At 41.8% G+C, this 17,458-nt stretch overlaps 1 protein-coding gene and 1 long non-coding RNA gene across 3 annotated transcripts; both read left to right on the top strand.

Annotated features, from left to right (window-relative positions):
• The first annotated feature begins 2,149 nt into the window (after positions 1 to 2,149).
• Positions 2,150 to 6,727, top strand: LOC120564664. 2 transcript variants are annotated; one of them, XR_005640131.1, is made up of 3 exons: positions 2,150 to 2,499; positions 6,152 to 6,468; positions 6,618 to 6,727. It is a non-coding gene; the product is annotated as an uncharacterized LOC120564664 (long non-coding RNA). The 2 variants fall into 2 exon arrangements; XR_005640132.1 differs by lacking the exon at positions 2,150 to 2,499 and adding an exon at positions 3,746 to 4,385.
• A 1,345-nt stretch (positions 6,728 to 8,072) lies between these two features.
• Positions 8,073 to 16,161, top strand: LOC120564274 (tyrosine-protein phosphatase non-receptor type 5-like). The gene is made up of 11 exons (XM_039809134.1): positions 8,073 to 8,288; positions 8,433 to 8,528; positions 8,824 to 9,080; positions 9,172 to 9,364; positions 9,859 to 9,943; positions 10,276 to 10,355; positions 10,556 to 10,693; positions 10,840 to 10,950; positions 12,538 to 12,698; positions 13,022 to 13,135; positions 13,376 to 16,161. The coding sequence occupies exons 1-11, from the start codon at positions 8,073 to 8,075 to the stop codon at positions 13,467 to 13,469; spliced, it is 1,545 nt and encodes a 514-aa protein (XP_039665068.1). The 3' UTR covers positions 13,470 to 16,161.
• Positions 16,162 to 17,458: the final 1,297 nt, after the last annotated feature.

Raw genomic sequence — 17,458 nt, forward strand, 5'->3', positions numbered from 1 at the left:
TCCCCAAAATGTCAAATTACACCTTTAGGGTTGCATTGATTTCCATTTGTGGATACTTTTCTGTTGTATTCTGAAAGTAAATATAGATTTTTTGGGTATTTTAGATGTTGTATGATAATAAAGAACTTGGCTCTACTGTCTTATGAAGATGGACGACCCATCACCACTTCCTCCCACTGTACAGAAGTGAAACCAAAATATCCCGGATACAGGCACTGCCAGCTTGTAATTTTGGAGCCAGAGTCTGCGGAGTAGTGATTTGGCGGTCCTGCCCTTACACCCACCTGACCAATCGCGAATCAATCATAGCTGTCAATCATGATGTTTCACCCCGTTTTTATAGCTTCAAATAACCAATGACACTTGAACAAACACCTGAGTGACAGGAACCCTTCTGTAGTTTGGCTCATAAAAAGCAGACAAAATTAGCAGCTAGCTGTTGAACATTGTGGAGCGTTTAGCAGCTAAAGAAAATATATATTTCCTTCAGGAGGTGAATATGAACAAGACACCAAATGAATGCTAATGTTGTTGTGTCTGTAGGATGTGTAACAGTTGCTAACAGTGCATTATGTTATATATAAGTTAGTTATGTTTACAGCTTGTTTCCGATGCCACCAAGTGGCAAAAATATAGGCCTTGTATTCTGTAGTAATGCACATCAGTACAGTAGCTACAGTGTGTATGTTGTATAGTGTAGCAATGTGCATACAATCTGTCTTTTTTTCTTACATTTAAAATTATCATACAAAGTAAACCGTTCACAACATGCTGTATGGTCATGCCAATAAAGTCAAATTGACGTAGTGTTTGTGTTCCCCAGTATTTGTGGCTGTTTTCTGCTGCTCAGTTCAGAGAGCTGACAGGGAAAGGCTACCATATGGTGCGACAGGAAGGAGGGAGAGGGAGACAGAGAGATAGAGAGAGCACAACACACTGAAGGGGGGAGAAACAAGAAATGACAGGAGGTTGTATGGGCAGAGAGAGAGAGAGAGAGCAACAGAAGGGAGAGAGTTGGGTGGGGGGGCGTAGGAAGCAAGAAAAAAACGCGCGAGAGGATGAGTAGGAGCAGCGAGAGCATGGGGATGACAAAAACGATGGAGACTGGAAAAAGAGTGTAGACCTGGGTGATGATGAGTGGGTGGGTGGGGGGGTTAGGAGCGAGAAACAGGGTGAGAGGTGGGTGGTAGAGCCTGCAACTTGCAAGCAGAGGAGGTGACAGTGGGGGAGTGTTCACTGTTCAGTGATGTGTTATGATCCAAGTCCAACCCCCCCCCACCCCCTTCACACACACAAATGTGTTTTTGTCACATAGGAGGACATCACATTGACTCACGTTCGTTCATTAAGACTTAACTTGAAAGATAAGGTTTTAAATATATAATTTTTTCAAATTCCATGAAAAGACCAAAACTCCAGTACGTCAGTTCGTCTCTTAATACATTGTCTGTGGCTCCCAAACCCATTCATTCTTACTAAAGACATACATTTAAAAAAAAAAAAAAAAACTAATCAAAATATTTTTTCAGTTTTTTAAAAGGCTAAATAATTTCTTAGAACAGGTGGACATTGTAGTTTTAGCAAAAATCTTTCAGAGTAAATAAGTCATTTGGTGGGGACTATTTTCAGCTGCGGATTAATACACATTCAGAGTATTTACGGCAGCAGAATGGGGTATGTGGGATTGAGTCAAAATAACCCCAGTGCCCATGTTCATGGTAATAAAGGAGCATGTACCCCAGTACAGCATTGTGGTTCATTGACGGGTTTTTTATATTTTGGGGGGCAATAAACAAGGTCTGTGGCACAGAAGAATGATATATATCAGGCTTTGGTGACACAATACTTCTTAGTAGAATAAATCTGCAGTGGGTTTCTGCACTTTTAATGGATTTGTTGACAATAATTAAAATGTTGAATATCTCCAACCTCATCCTTTAACGCTAAAATGTAATGTGGGAGCGTTCGTTTGGAGGTGAGTCCCCAAAATGTGACTGTGTGAATAGATTTATGTGCCCACAATATGATTAATACAAACACACACAGTCTCTCTCTCTCTCTCTCTCTCTCTCTCTCTCTCTCTCTCTCTCTCTCTCTCGCGTGCTCTCCAGCTCCCTCGCTCGCTCTCCCTCATTCTGGCTCTGTTGCCAAGGCTACCGTACAGCCTCTTGCTGCATATACCTAGACGAAGCTGCTGCCTGTGGATCTCTCTCTCTCCGCCAGGATACAAACAAAAGAAAACCCATCAGACTTTTCATACCTCTATTTCTCTTTAACAGGCACACACACCAACCTTCGTAGATTCTGTGTTTCCTACCCTCACACACATCCTCTGCCTCTTACTGCCAGCAAACACACTCCTTCTTCTCCCAGACAGAGGAGCGGTAAAGGGGATTGGCGTGGTTCTTGGTGTTTGGCTGTGGGTTTTTGGCTCAGAGGGAGCAGAGGGAGCAGAGGGAGCAGAGCGGCAGATGGCGATGTGAAGACGGGCTCAGCCAGGTAAGAGGACTTATCCTAACCAGACTTAGAGCTCTGGGTGAGTGACTGTTCCAGCCCTCCTCTACTCCCCATGTCTCTCCCTCCCCCCCCCCTCCATGGCTGTGCGACATGAGGTGAATACCAATTCCTCAGCAAAGCCCCCACGGTTCATATGGCTGCTGCGCTTTTCTGGCTGTGAAAAGGTATGGATGTGTTATGTAGCCTCTGTGTGTGCGTGCTCATTTTCTGATTATTAAAACTGATCATTTGCCAACAGGTTGGTTCTTCGTTGCAGTTCCAACAGTGTGTTTCCCCTCCAATCTATCATTATTCAAAGCTTGATATCTTCTGTGCTATAATATGTCTCTGTGACAATGTGGGAGTTACCAGAGAGAGATGCAACAGTCCACCTCCCCGGGTGATTCATTACTAATCCATCCAGCTCTGCACTGTGTGGTCGCTCTAGCTCACCGTAGCTATGTACGTGATATCAATGGTGTTTTGTTTTAGCATGAATGACGGCCAGAGAATGCCATTCCTGCACTGGTGTTTTGATGCAGTGCAATCATGTAACACAATCCTTTGTCACCGGGAATCCAAATTTATCTCCAGCAGCCTGTAAATCAATTCGCTATGCAGCACATTTCAATTATGCATACAGTATAGCTTAGGCTGAATTGTAAGTTTATATGTGTCTTACAGTAATGACATTTTTTTCTTTGAAAAAAAAAAAAAAGATGCTGCAAGAGATTGTAGGAGTGTATGTAAACAATAACGCTGATAGATGATCTGTCTCTGTGATATACAGGAGGAAGCTGCAGGCTTACTGGGTATTTAATTCTAAGGTCATTGGGAGATTTATGTGTGCATTGATATCAAGATGTTATCTGTGTGTGTGTGTGTGTGTGTGTGTGTGTGTGTGTGTGTGTGTGTGTGTGTGTGTGTGTGTGTGTGTGTGTGTGTGTGTGTTGTGTTGTGTGTTGTTTGTTGTGGCTTTTTACTATATGTGGCAAAAAATCTTTGTCATTGTGGGAAACAAATTTAAATATAAATTAGTTATGGTTATATTTTATGTTATTTGATTATTAGTTGTATTTAAATAGTATAGGATGTTATGTCAATCGGTCCCACAAAGATAGTGCCTCAAACCTGTGTGTGTGTGTGTGTGTGTGTGTGTGTGTGTGTGTGTGTGTGTGTGTGTGTGTGTGTGTGTGTGTGTGTGTGTGTGTGTGTGTGTGTGTGTGTGTGTGTGTGTGTGAGAGAGAGAAAGGTTGATGAGCCAGGTCTTGGCCCTCGTGACTTTATCTCACCTTACCATCCCATCATCACTTTCAGTAAGAGCTTCCTCTTACCTCGTCCCCCTGCCACGTTCAGCACTCCAACAACACGCTTGATACTTCACTCTTGACGTGCTTTTGATTTACCTGGAAATTCTGCTGTACCCAAGATTTTTTTCGCTGTAATGGTGGGGACAAAGAAAAACAAATCCTGACCATTTATAAAAAAAATAATAATAATAATTAATAAAAAAAAAAAAAAAAGGGTAGAAAAGCAGATTAGAACACATCATTTTTCCAGACCGACACACTCGAAGCATTGGGAATATCCATTAAAACACGAGCCAGCTGTCACCAAAAGAAAAATAAACCAGATTAATTCCGTTTTCCTGATTGCAGGGAAAGAGCTTTAAACACAGCTGTCAGCAGACAGTCCTTCCTGGTCCTAAGGTTCTGTTAGGGCTTATTGTAAGGCTCCGTTTAGACTCAGCTGGATGTTGGGTGCTTTGAATGGACGCAGATCAATGGAAACACTACACACATACTCTATTTGAAGACTGAGGGGGTGGTGTTTGTAAGGACCCAAAGACAGTAGACCTTCAGTGACGAATGAGGCTGAATCAGCTGCAGGTTTGACTTATTTGCCATTAATCCACTTTGTTATACAATGTTTCCTCTGTGTTTGAATAGTGGTGTTATTGCTAATTGGAGATTACTTATCATCAGACTGTCAAAAGGGGTTTTATTCTAGAGTCAAACTGCTTCCCTATACTATAATATTGAGCATGCTACTGCAGCTTGGTATTGTCAATCTCTGATTTTGTGTCATTTTGAATGACAACTTTACTGTGTGTTGTGAGCTCCCCAACAATCAACCGGGACATTTTGTTTTAGCTAAAAACAGCTCGCTTTTTTATTTCACTTTCTGCGTATTAATAACCATGATCATTGTTCAAACCCACAGGAATTTATCTTAGATTTTAGTTGGGATCCCAAAGTTTCCACAGACACCAAATATGTGTGTCAAAGTAAGTTCAATTTTGGAGAAATGTGTACAAAATGACGCACAAGACATCTACTTTGCAGAATATTTCCATTTGATGGTTGGTGCGTGAGTCTTGCTTTGAGGATTTTCTCAGTGATTACATCATATAGCTTCAATGAAGAGCTGGAACAAGCTGAGATAGAATCTATATGAAACTGAAACTTACAGTGTGCCAAATGGCAATTTGAACTATCTCAAAGCTCAAAAGGGAAACAAAAGAGAGAAACATGTCCTCCGGTACTGCGGGGATGTTACATTTTATATTCAGATTTCAGTATTTTCTATAAATTCTGCTACCTTTAGGCTTCTAAATAATTTAATGATTTTGTATTTATTTACCCACCAAAATTCCTGGCAGTGAGAAAAGACTTTAACATTGCATGTTTGGGAAATAAAATACAGTTCATATTTGAACGTTTAACCGTTGAAAAAATATTTTTTACAGAATCTGAGACTTTATTTTCAGCGTTTGTTCAAAAGGTCTGAGGGTGGGGGGACTCATGACCTCAACTTTAATAAAAATCCGAGCTACAGCCTTGGTTAAATGTACCAAACAATTCACCAAGTAAGCACTCAGCAGCCAAAGCGAGTGACTGAAAAAAACAAAGATATTTACCTCAAAGAATTAAAGCAAAGAGTGGCAGAATGTTTTTGGACAAACATGAATATTGTCACTGCTCTCCCAGTGCAGATGTATGTTTTTCATTTTTCATGCAGTGTGTATACCAGAGTGTGTGGCTTGTGTGTGTGTGTGTGTGTGTGTGTGTGTGCGTGCGTGCTACAGTATGTTGGTTGCCACAGTTACCAAACGCCAACCTCACTGCGTCATTGCCTCAGACAACCTTCACACAAAAAAGGGCTGCTTTGCCTCCCATTCATCCCTTCATCCACTCATCTATTGTTTATAAACGGAAGCACACTGAACTTTCTTACCTTCTCTTATAGAACACATTCTATGTATGTGTGTGTGTGTGTGTGTGTGTGTGTGTGTGGGTGGGTGGGTGTGTGTGTGTGTGTGTATACATTATGTGTGTGTGTGTGTGTGTGTGTGTGTACATTGTATGTATGCACGTTGCCATGACTACGGGCCGGGCTAACTGGCGTCATCACTTCAAAACCACCTTCGCAGCAGCAAGCAAAGAGAGATAGAAAAGAACTCAATGCAGCTCCCCTCTGTTCAACACCTGCACACACACATAAACACACACATACACACACTCTCTCTCTCTCTCTCTCTCTCTCTCTCTCTCTCTTTCCTCTCTCTCTCAAACACACACTCAAACACAGAGACATAGCTCCTGCTGCTGGTGTGGTCTCATATTCTGCTGAGCTCACCTCATTCGTTCAACAGGGTCCAGTGGCACAGAAGGAGAGGAAGGAAGATGAGAGGGGAGCAGAGAAGGCTTGACTTCATGCATACTGATTTGACTGGAGCAATCTGAATGCATTTCTGAGGGTGTCTGCTTAGTCTGGCTCGAATCATGCCCGCCTCGCAGGGAGGGAGAGAGACGAGGAGAAAGAAAGAGGGGAAGAAATATTGACAGTTTACTGTGTCACCTTACATCACCATCCTCCGCTCACGAAATCACAGCTGGGAGCTGAAATGGGTGCTACTCGGATCCATCTTTAGATATAATAAAGTTCCCCAACCTCATCTCAGCGTGACCAGTTGAGTTTGATTCACACGATGCCTCTTATCATGTAGCATTTAGAGTTTTTAAATGACCCGTGACTCCTGTTTTGTCTCTCTTTCCTTTATTTTCACATTTCAAACACATAAGTAATGTAATGTTTGGCTGTCGTCTTCTGTCCTTCAGATTTGACTCTGCCACACAATGGCTGATATTGGGCGGTTGCCACAGGATACAGGATTTAACTTGATCATGTGATCTGACTCCCTCGCCAGTTCCCTGCCATCTATCATAGGTGAATCTACAGTTTTTTTTATATATATATATTCCAGTTAGCCAACTGGTAAGTCATTCTGCATTGTTGGTTGGTAGTCATTGATGAAAACTTCCAAACTCACTCATGACAAATTTAGACATCAACAACACATTTAGATAAAAGGGATATGTGCGCAAACACTACACCACCACTCTCACAGGCCCCCGCATTCACACATCCGCACACTCAACGTGGTGGTAATCAGCCAAATGTTCAAAACACCTTTATTAATGGTGGAAGGACAAAAGAGCAAGGCGGAAAAGGTCTTTGAATACACTGCTGACTGATCCAGACGGCCGTGTGTGTGTGTGTGTGTGTGTGTGTGTGTGTGTGTGTGTGTTGTGTGTGTGTGTGTGTGTGTGTGTGTGTGTGTGTGTGTGTGTGTGTGTGTGTGTGTGTCAGTAGACGATACTGCTCAGGACGGATGAGAGGGATGAGAGCCACTCTGTTGCTAAGGTGACGGACAGGGCTGTAAACACTCTACCCCTGACTCATCTCTCCACAATAGAGCGCGCCCCTACACACACACGCACACACACACACACACACACACACACACACACACACACACACACACACAGACACACACACACACACATTCATCATTCACACAATAGAGTCCAATCTGAGGGAGGAGAGGATCCGGAGATGAGAGCTATATACATCTGAATAGGCCTGTGGAATAAACTCAACTCTTTCTGTCATATAATAGCCTACACGCTCATTTAAAAACACACAATCGGACAAACACACGCAACCTGACAAACACAGCTAGCACATAATTGAACTTTTACTGTAATTAAAACCCTTTATTTTCTGGAGTTGGGAAGTTTGTCTTCATGTTACCTAAATGTTGTTCACGCAGGGTGTCTTGTAATCTAACACCATGTCAGACAGCTCAAAAACAGTATAAAACCATCAAATAACACTACCCATATTGGGCCTTTTTTGTGTTTTTGCGGGGTCAAAGCACACACTGTATTTTTTACATCCAAAGATTGTTTTTGGAGATCACACACTCTTAATCTCCCAGTATTTTGTTAGATTTTCAGATGGTGTACGTGACAAACAAAACATTTAATACATGTCAAAAAAATTGTCAGAATCCAGCTGTAAAAGCCTAGTGATCGCAGAGGTAAGACTTCTTTTTCAAACCTTATTGCTAAACTGCACAGGTGCAACATTACCATATGTAAAAAAAAAAAAAAAGAGCCTTGTAAACGTCGCTATGATTATGACACAAGACAGCATGTGGTCAATTTACATATTTTCTATGCCTGCGTAATAGGCCATCTTCTTTTCTTCTCTTTTTCTTCACTTTTTACATGAGAGCAGCCACTGTGCTGCCTGGTTACCAGTGCATTAATGACTGGAGAGTTCACAGTGACAATCTGCCTTCCCTCGCTCTCTCCTCCCAGGGGTACTGGGTGTTTTTTTTGGTGGAAGGAAATGGACCTTTCTCTTCCATCTACAAAGCCCTGCAGGTCATCGACTTCTACCTTGGCTTCATCTTACCCTTCCACCCGATTTTTGGAATGGACGTAAGTGTGGATGTGGATGTGACCTATAGAGCTGTTTGTTTTGGATGGAGACTGCAAAAAAAAAAAAAAAAAAAATATGTTGATTCTAATGTTGGTTGTGTCTAACTGCCTCTTCCCCTGTCTTTCTCTCTCTGCACTGGCCAGTCTATGGTGTTGATGAGGGAGGTTGTGAACACCAAACAGGACAACTGGATTTTCCATGGAACTGCAGGCATCGGTGTGGCCATCTGTGTCATCATGGTAAAAGACTGGAAGGACCATTCAATTCCTACCCAGAACTTGTTTTGTTTTGTTGCCAAATTTCAAACATTCGGTAATTTCGGCATGAATGTGAGATTATGTTGGATGTTGAATTATTGCTATTTCCCATGAAGGAACACAACTCTTTGAAAGAAACTAGATTAACTGGATCATTTATTTCTTCATTTGCAGAACGTCTTGCTTGATGATTTGTTTGTTTGATAAATAAATACACATTTGAAGGGAACACATGGCGAATGGCACCACTTCATCCCTCCCACTAACCTCTCCCTAGGTCATCCACATGGTGTGTAAGTGGCGTTACGGCACTGGCTTGTGGTCGTCGAGAACAGTGTTGCAGGACATTGGTGACCGACGTCAGTCTGTGAGCCGCCAACCCTCCTTCACCCTGTCAGAGTGGACGGATGCTCAGGAGGATCTGCTGGACATGGACCCTGTGCCGCAGACGCCCGTCTTTGACGTGGGCACTGACGCGAAGACGGAGGGAGACGCCGCCACCCTCACTGTCACATCAGTGGGGCTTCAGGAGAGGTTAGACTCGGCTGCATTTTAAATCCATATGGCACATAGTAGATGGTGCTGTACATCTATATACATTTGTATGATTCAATGTATCACACAGGAGGGGCTCCAACGTTTCGCTGACCTTGGACATGTGTACACCAGGCTGCACTGAGCCCTATGGCTACGGAGCCCAGCTCTCCCCCAGAGACCAGACGGCGAAGGAGTACCTCCGACAGGGAACACACAGCCTGACCCCTGCCATGCTACACACACGGGCCATGGATGACCAGAGCCTGCAGGCTGAGTTTTATGTGAGCGCAACAACAGCAGCTCACCCACCTACACGCTTTAGATTAACAGGGATGAACAGAGACTCACCGGAAAATACGTACACTGACACACACAGACACGGGCAGAAAAATGCACACACCCACCCCACACACACACACACACACACACACACACACACACACACACCCAGCGGAGCTCTGCACACACCCGTAAGCTTTTCCATTGTCTGTTAGTGGGCGAAGGAAGGATAGATACAGGCATATTTGCAAATGAAAACCCACAGAGGATTCCAGTGTCTGCCAGGCAGAAAGATGTGCGTTCGAGAACGCACACAAGTTGTCCGTAGAATTTGAATCTCATACAATTAGACATCAGCGGTTTAAAGTGAAGGGCAATGGATGACTTAATGTCTTTTGAATGTTGTGTTGCCTTGTAGAAGGCATGGTTAGGACTTTCCCTCCATTTCTGCAAGGATTGATTGTTATTGCACCAATTGTTCTGTGTCCATTGGCAGGAAACTCCCATGAACTTTGTGGACCCTAAGGAGTACAACTACCCAGGGCTGGTGAGAAAGAACCGCTACAAAACCATCTTACCCAGTGAGTACAGCTGCACCTAGAGTCGGAACAGTCACTAGAAAGAGATCATGCAGTTGTACATTTTGTTGTTGTTGTGCTGCTTCTTTTAAATAATTCCACATACTCATCAACTATTTAGCTCAGATGGGTTTGTAAAAGAATACTGATACTCACACACGGAGACACAGCACACAAAAAGATACAAACCAACCCTGTAATAAAAACCGAGCTGTAAGATGTAATACAGTGTGAATGCATGAATATCATTTTCCATCTTCTGCTGCTGTCATCTCTTTGAATTACAACCCATCTGTCACTCTTTCTCATGACGATCTAACACTGTCCACCTCCAGATACACACAGCAGAGTGATCTTGAAGTCACAGGATGAAGACGATTTCCTCACCACTTACATCAATGCCAATTATCTCAAAGTAAGTGAAAATATGTGTATTTGTCTTGCTCCAGCACATATCTGTAATGTACCCACTGTAACTTTGTTTGTTCTCCATGGCCCATGGCCTCCTAGAAACAGATACCTGTATATGACAAAACTGGGCATGCATGTGCATGTGTGTGTGTGTGTGTGTGTGTGTGTGTGTGTGTGTGTGTGTGTGTGTGTGTGTGTGTGCAGGGCTATGGGGATGAGGACTGTGCATACATTGCCACCCAGGGTCCCACCGTGAACACTGTGGGAGACTTCTGGAGGATGGTGTGGCAGGAGAGAAGCCCAATAATAGTGATGATCACCAACCTGGAGGAAAAAAATGAGGTCAGACAGGGTGATGATGATGATGATGATGATGTTGATGATGATGATGATGATGATGATGATGATGATGATGATGATGATGATGATGATGATGATGGATATTGGGATGGGTACAAATATCCCATTGAGTGTTCACTGTGTTGCAGAAATGTGCAGAGTACTGGCCCGAGGACAGTGTGACCCATGAGGGCATCGAGATCACCCTTGTCACCGTAACCCAGGAGGATGACTACAGTCTGAGGGTGTTTACTTTGAAGGTAAGACATAGTAAGACTGTTACCGTCATATGTCACACAAAAAGGGTGAATACATTGCACACGATTGCTGATCAATTTTTTCAATCATCTCCAGTGGTATTTAGCTATGCGGATACCTTAGGTTTTATTTTTGAATACAATGGAGATGAATCTAATTTAATTTCTGTTGCTCAAAGCACTGAAACTTTACAAGAAAACTAAGAGTCTAACGTGACAGCTACACTAGCGGCTCTGTAAGGGTGTATGGTAACATATCAGCACACTATATGCTCACACTGAAAATGCTAACGTGCAGTTGTTTGGCAGGTGTTAACCATGTACACCATCTAGTCTAGCGTGTTAGCAAGCTAGCATATAATAATTAGCACTAAACACAAAGTACAGCTGTGGCTGATGGGAATGTCATTAGTTTTGCAGGTATTTAGTCATAAACCAATGTATTGGACACATTTAAATTTTGACATGGTAACAGCACTAAACGGGATCCCCAAAATTAACACAATTCATCCTAAGGGGAAAATGTGTGTACCACGCTTCATGGCAATTCATCCAACAGTTGAACACATCTGATCTCAAGATTGATATTAGACCATACAATAAAAACATGAAGCAATAGTAGTGTTGACTTGTCTGTCATCACACCAGATTTTGCTCCTGGGTTCTCAACTTACCAAGCAAACACTACCCAAGTTTTCATTTTGCCAAAGTACATTTTTTCATCGTCAACGTGCATACAGAATCACCACAGACGTGAAACGTTTCTGAAGTTGCCGTACTTTTCGGTTCCTTTCATGTGCTCATGATGGGTGTTTCAAATTGAATTTGGGGTCATGGGGACATTGGCACTTAGCAAGCCAAACATGATAATTCAGTAAATGCAGCCTGCATCTGATTACTAAGCACCAAGGGATCGTTATATAACTGTGAAGTTAAAAGCTAGTTGTTTATGTTATTGGATTAATAATGATTATTGCCAGTACAGTATTTTTTAGAACCCTCACTCTTTTTTTCTGTCTTGTTTATCGTTATCGTAGCAACTAGATAGATAGAGAGACACTTTATTGATCCCCAAGGGGAAATCCACGGCCCCAGTAGCTTACAGACATCACATACATCATAAACAGGATGATAAAATAACAAATAACAAAAAAAAACAAATCCACATGAATAATATGGACAATAAAAGAAAAAATACTAAATAAAAAATCCACATGAATGTACTAAGGGATGTATAAGCATGAGACGCTTGCAGTGATTCAGTATGCATGGTAAGGTGCTCTACGAGAGTGTGTGTGTCATGGTTATAGTGCAAATAAGTCCAATAGTGCAAGGATAAAGTCTAGAGACCAGCATTAAATATGGACAAGAGAATAATGTAGACATAGTAATATAAAAACTATAGCAGTGCAAATGCTACTATCAAGGTAAACATGTGGGTATGCATGCAGAGCAACAGGCTGATCGGAAATCATTCACAGTGTGTATCATGTACGATACATGTGTGCGCAACATGGTCACATCTGTGTGTGTGCGTGTGTGTGTGTGTGTGCGCGTGTTTGCGCGTGTGTGTGTGCGTGTGTGTGTCAGTGTGGGGGAGAGGAGCGCAGTCTGCGGCAGTACTGGTACACCTCGTGGCCTGATCAGAAGACTCCAGACAAGGCTCCACCTCTTCTGGAACTGGTGCAGGAAGTGGAAATGGCCCGAGAGGAAGCCCCGCCCTCCAGTGGCCCTATAATTGTCCACTGCAGGTACAAAAGTAGCTTGTTAGTGAAATAGGGACGAATAAAGAGTTAAAAATGTGTTAAGAAAAGCTCAGTGAAAAGGACTATAATAGACCTACGTTGATCATATACATGCATAGGGGGAAATGTCCCAGTTTCACATTAGAGAAACCCATTTTCCTGCTGTTTTTACTATAGAAACCACATGGCAGACCAGAGCATTTGTCTTCTTCCAATCCTTGGAGAATTTAGCATTAATCAAACGATTGGGATCAGTGCTAATCAATACACCAATCCATCCATTTTTTTCTCTTGCGTCCCTTTACCCCTCCAACTTTTTTTGTCCGCAGTGCTGGAATTGGTCGAACTGGCTGCTTTATCGCCACCTCCATCCTGTGCAAGCAGCTGAGGACTGAGGGTGTGGTTGACATCCTGAGAACCACCTGCCAGCTCCGTCTGGACAGGTGAGATATTCTTAGCTTAAGTTCTTGGCATCAAACTTTTTTTTTTTTTGTTATTGGAACAGAGCATGGTTGATGTAGTTTCAGTTGATCTTGGTTTCATTTACCAGGTAGAGTAAGTCACTGTGAGTCAATCACAGCCTTTCATACAATATGCTTAAATGATTGATTGTTAATCTTTTCACATTTCCTGGACTGACTGACCAACCATATTGTGTGTGTGTTTCTGTGTATGTTTCTCAGGGGTGGGATGATCCAGACGAGCGAGCAGTACCAGTTTGTGCATCATGTCCTCAGCCTGTATGAGAAGCAGCTGTCTCACACTGCTGAGGAGTAGAGTGAGCGCCACAGCCACACCCACACCCCAGACCGAGACACACCACTGTACACTGTACCGCCTCTGGTGGTATACACCACTGTACCTAGCATCATCTCAATCTCACCCTTTAACAAATTCAAACCATGCTAATCTCCTCACCCTAGACAGGCTCGCTCAGACAGGACTGAATGGGTTGACGTGAAATCTGTGCGTACTGTATGTCTTTGAGCAGAACAAACAAACAAAAAAGGTGGGATTGGAGATAGACCCCAGAAATCCTGATCAGACACTTAAGTGTCATTGATCCCCACAGTCCTGGAGAGTCGTAACAGTCAGGGCCCCAAAATAATCCATGCCCGCACTCCTGACATCATTTCATTTGCAATGCTGAGGTTTTTTTTTTCTTTTCTTTTATCATGTTACTGTTAAAGGGGTCAAACTCGATATTCAGAATATTTATTATATAGCAGCAAACAACTATTTGCTATGTTAAGACATAGACGAGTAATGGCGTCCTGAGCAGAGAATGAAGTCACACTCGCCTGAGCGCCTTGTGTGTCGGTATTAGACGCCGAGGCCCGTGACAAAGCGTCAGTATTTGACGAGTTGGGGAACGGTCTGTGAGAGCCGTGTGAAGGCAATCCCAGACAACTTTTTTTCTGAATATTGATTACAGCCACTTTAATGAGTCTTAGTCATCAAGGCTTCATTTAGTAGCCTACTTAGGCCCCTCACATACTGTATGTACAGTTTTAAAAGGTTAAACTGGAACTGAAGTATAATCAGATCACCTTCAGCACTGTCAGTTTGCTGTAAGGATTAAATCCAAGGTCCATTTCACAAAGTTAGTGTCAATAATACTGTAAGGGCCTTTTACAGTATAAGTGCCAGCATAATTAAAACCTACAGAAATTATCAAATGCCAGCCTAATATTAAACATTGTATAGATGTAAAAGTGCACATGAAACATAAGCTAACTAACATATTTTTTCATCGACTCTCTTGACTCTCACTTTTAATGTACAAAATCCTTACAGAAGGCCTGTTTCAACTTTTGATGCATTCAGGGGCCACCTCATCTTCAGGTTGCATGGTGCTAAGTGTTCATTAAAGGCATGTGCAATGTTATGGAACATAGGAATGTATAACAATTAGGTTATTAATTAACTAATTAGGATTTCTGTGCAATCTACATTATTACAGTTTTACCATGCTGCCTGTGCAGTCCTCATGGCCCATGATGTTTACAGTAAACAACTCCTACATTAAGGCCACGTACACTCAGAGGCGTCACAGAGCCGGCGACACTGAGGGGACAGAGGCCAGAAATAGAATCAGACCGTCAGAAAAATCAATACAAAGCCCAATCAAAGCTCTGGAAATTCTGACATGTACACACAGGGAAATGTAATGCACAGGAAAGCAAAGAAAGACCACCATAAATTGATGATGGATGGTCACATACAGCTAATCTTCTTGTAAGTGTTCCATTACTATCATGATCGCCCTCAGAGTTACATGCTCCGTGATGCCTCTGCTTTCAACAGTAGCTTGACCACATCCGTGAAGTAAGAAGCCCATGATTGTTGTATAGACAGGCCAGGCCTAATCTGTATGAAGCACAATAGACCAACTATGGTTGTCTCTGATGTTCAGCTGTAAAAGTTCTCTTTTTTTCCCCGTATTGTGTTTTGATTGTGTTGAGTTTAATGGATTGCATGTGCTGTATGGGACTCCATAGGTCCACAATCAAAGCGACGTGATTGGTTGTCCTGCTTTTTGTTGCGTAAAAGGGTTTAAGCCTATTATATTGCTTGCTCTCGGCCAATGCTTTTGATACAGTTTGCTTTTGTGAAACCAACCAGAGATATTTTTAGAACATTTTGATACAATCCTTTCGAGTAGATGCCTTGTGTATATTTCCGTTTACACCATGATGGAATGTAGCTCATACTGTGGATCAAACCATCGGTTTATATTGCAAGATTTGACAGAACAAAATGTGACAACTACCTAAGTTACCTTACAGTACAGAAAATAAATAGATTATGTTCAGTCTTCAGTATTATTACTTTATGCCTTTAGGCTTTGCTTTAGTATGCTTTGCTTTCTGTGTATGTTTTTATCGTTTTTCTTGGAGAATTTTACCTCAGACTGAGTTTTTACGCAGTCCCCACTCGATTCCATCTGTGACTCTAGGCCACCTCGCAGTTGACAACACGAGAAATAATTGCTATGTGTAAGGCAGCTAAAACAGTGAAGACAATTTTCTATGTAACACAAATCACAAACAAAACAACTTCTATCTTGACTCAATGCATCAGATCAACAGTCATGAACATTATCAGAAGATGGAGTCAACCGTGTGGCCTCGGACCAATTTATAAAGATAAAATCATTTAGCAAATTAAACTGCCAAATTTACAGGAAAATAGGACTGGGATTTATAAGAAAAGCTACAATCTGTTGTCAGACTTTTGACATAATCCTCTGATAATGTCCAGTGTACTCGACTGAAACGGTTTTATTTTTAAGTGCTTGTTTTCAATGCTTACCTGGTCCTCCTCTGATGATCAAAATGGGGATGATGAAATAGCCAAACAGTCAGACATATACAACCAACCAGCAATCAGTATTCCTCTCCCCTGCTACAGTATTGCTCTAAGTTGTGAGTTTTTGCATCTAAATAAAGGTAGATTTTCATGAATCTGTGTTGCTGTCTATGTGACTCTCAATCACACACAAACACACAAACCTCATTTTAAACAAGGGCATCAGTAAAGCTAATTACTGTGTGCCTGAATTATAAATATAAAGGTTGTAATGAAATGATAGCTTTGAGATTTAAAGGAACGATGACGTCAAAGCTATGGTGGCTCTGCGCGTTTACCAGACCTGCAGAAATTCTCTCTTGCACCACAGAATGCAGTTAAACAATTCTACCACTAGGTGTCGGTATATACAATGTAATAATTACCCAAACTGCCAATAGCTTCTTCTTTTTTTACCCTGCATTCATCTGCATACTCTCTGACACATTTAGTTGGCAGAGCAACAGAACAAAGGCTTTCAATCAAACAAAAGAGAATTCATGAAACTGAATTCAAATACCTCAACATCCACTCATTATAACCGTTTTATTCAGTGGTAAGTGACACTGTTAATAAATCAATTTTCATTTCAGTAAACCATATATATTAAATCTGAATATGTTTTTGAAATATTCTTGATCTATTTCCCTTAAAGCCCCTACATAATAGACCCACACAGATGTTTTTTTTTTTTTTAACTTATGTTCTCTCATTAGAGCTTTTCTCAGGGTTGTAAACTTGTGCTTGGTTGACATCCCCCTTAGTCTCCTGTTAGTTTTGTTGTTACAAATAACACCTCTGTCATTATTTTTAGGACACAGAGATTTGTGACATCATGTAAATCCCAAAATAGCCCCACCCAACTTTCACCTCATTAGAGGTCTAATTAGCCAGGGTAATTGAAAACACCTGTGCAGACATGCAGGGCCTTTAAATATGTATAAAGAAAATGTTTCATGTTGCAATATCTGTGCAAAAAACAGACTGTGTTAACACATACAGTAGAAACACAATTCAGCCATTGTGTATCTTTATACCAATCTTAGTAAGATAACTCAAAAGCAAAATTATTGTAAGGAATTATAATAAGGAAAAATAATATAATCATTAGCACAATATAACGCTGATTTGCTCTAAAAAAAAAAATCTGTTTTGTTGATGTTAATGTTGTTGTATTTTTGCATCGTTGGAGCTTGTTAATTGTGGCAGCCCAGTGACTGCATGCGCGTCTCCTTTAAAAAGGCGGACTGTCCCTTTAATTTGAGGATCAGAACGTTGACGTCACCCAGCCCCTGAGCCGCTCGTGCTGATTGGCTGGAGGTGACGTCAACCTCATATTTTTTTTTTCTCTCCCTACTGGACCATGACCTCATCGCTTTAGTTCAGGAAAGTGGTAAAGTGCACCTTCTGTAACT

Source organism: Perca fluviatilis, chromosome 8, assembly GCF_010015445.1.
Source record: "Perca fluviatilis chromosome 8, GENO_Pfluv_1.0, whole genome shotgun sequence".
NCBI lineage: Eukaryota > Metazoa > Chordata > Actinopteri > Perciformes > Percidae > Perca > Perca fluviatilis.

Bases quoted from the DNA above. Each gene is read 5' to 3' on its own strand.
- LOC120564274 (XM_039809134.1), top strand. From the start codon at position 8,073: ATGAGAGCAGCCACTGTGCTGCCTGGTTACCAGTGCATTAATGACTGG. The intron at 8,529-8,823 runs GTAAAAGACTGG...ACCTCTCCCTAG, and splicing joins TGGCCATCTGTGTCATCATG to GTCATCCACATGGTGTGTAA. The intron at 10,356-10,555 runs GTAAGTGAAAAT...GTGTGTGTGCAG, and splicing joins TCAATGCCAATTATCTCAAA to GGCTATGGGGATGAGGACTG.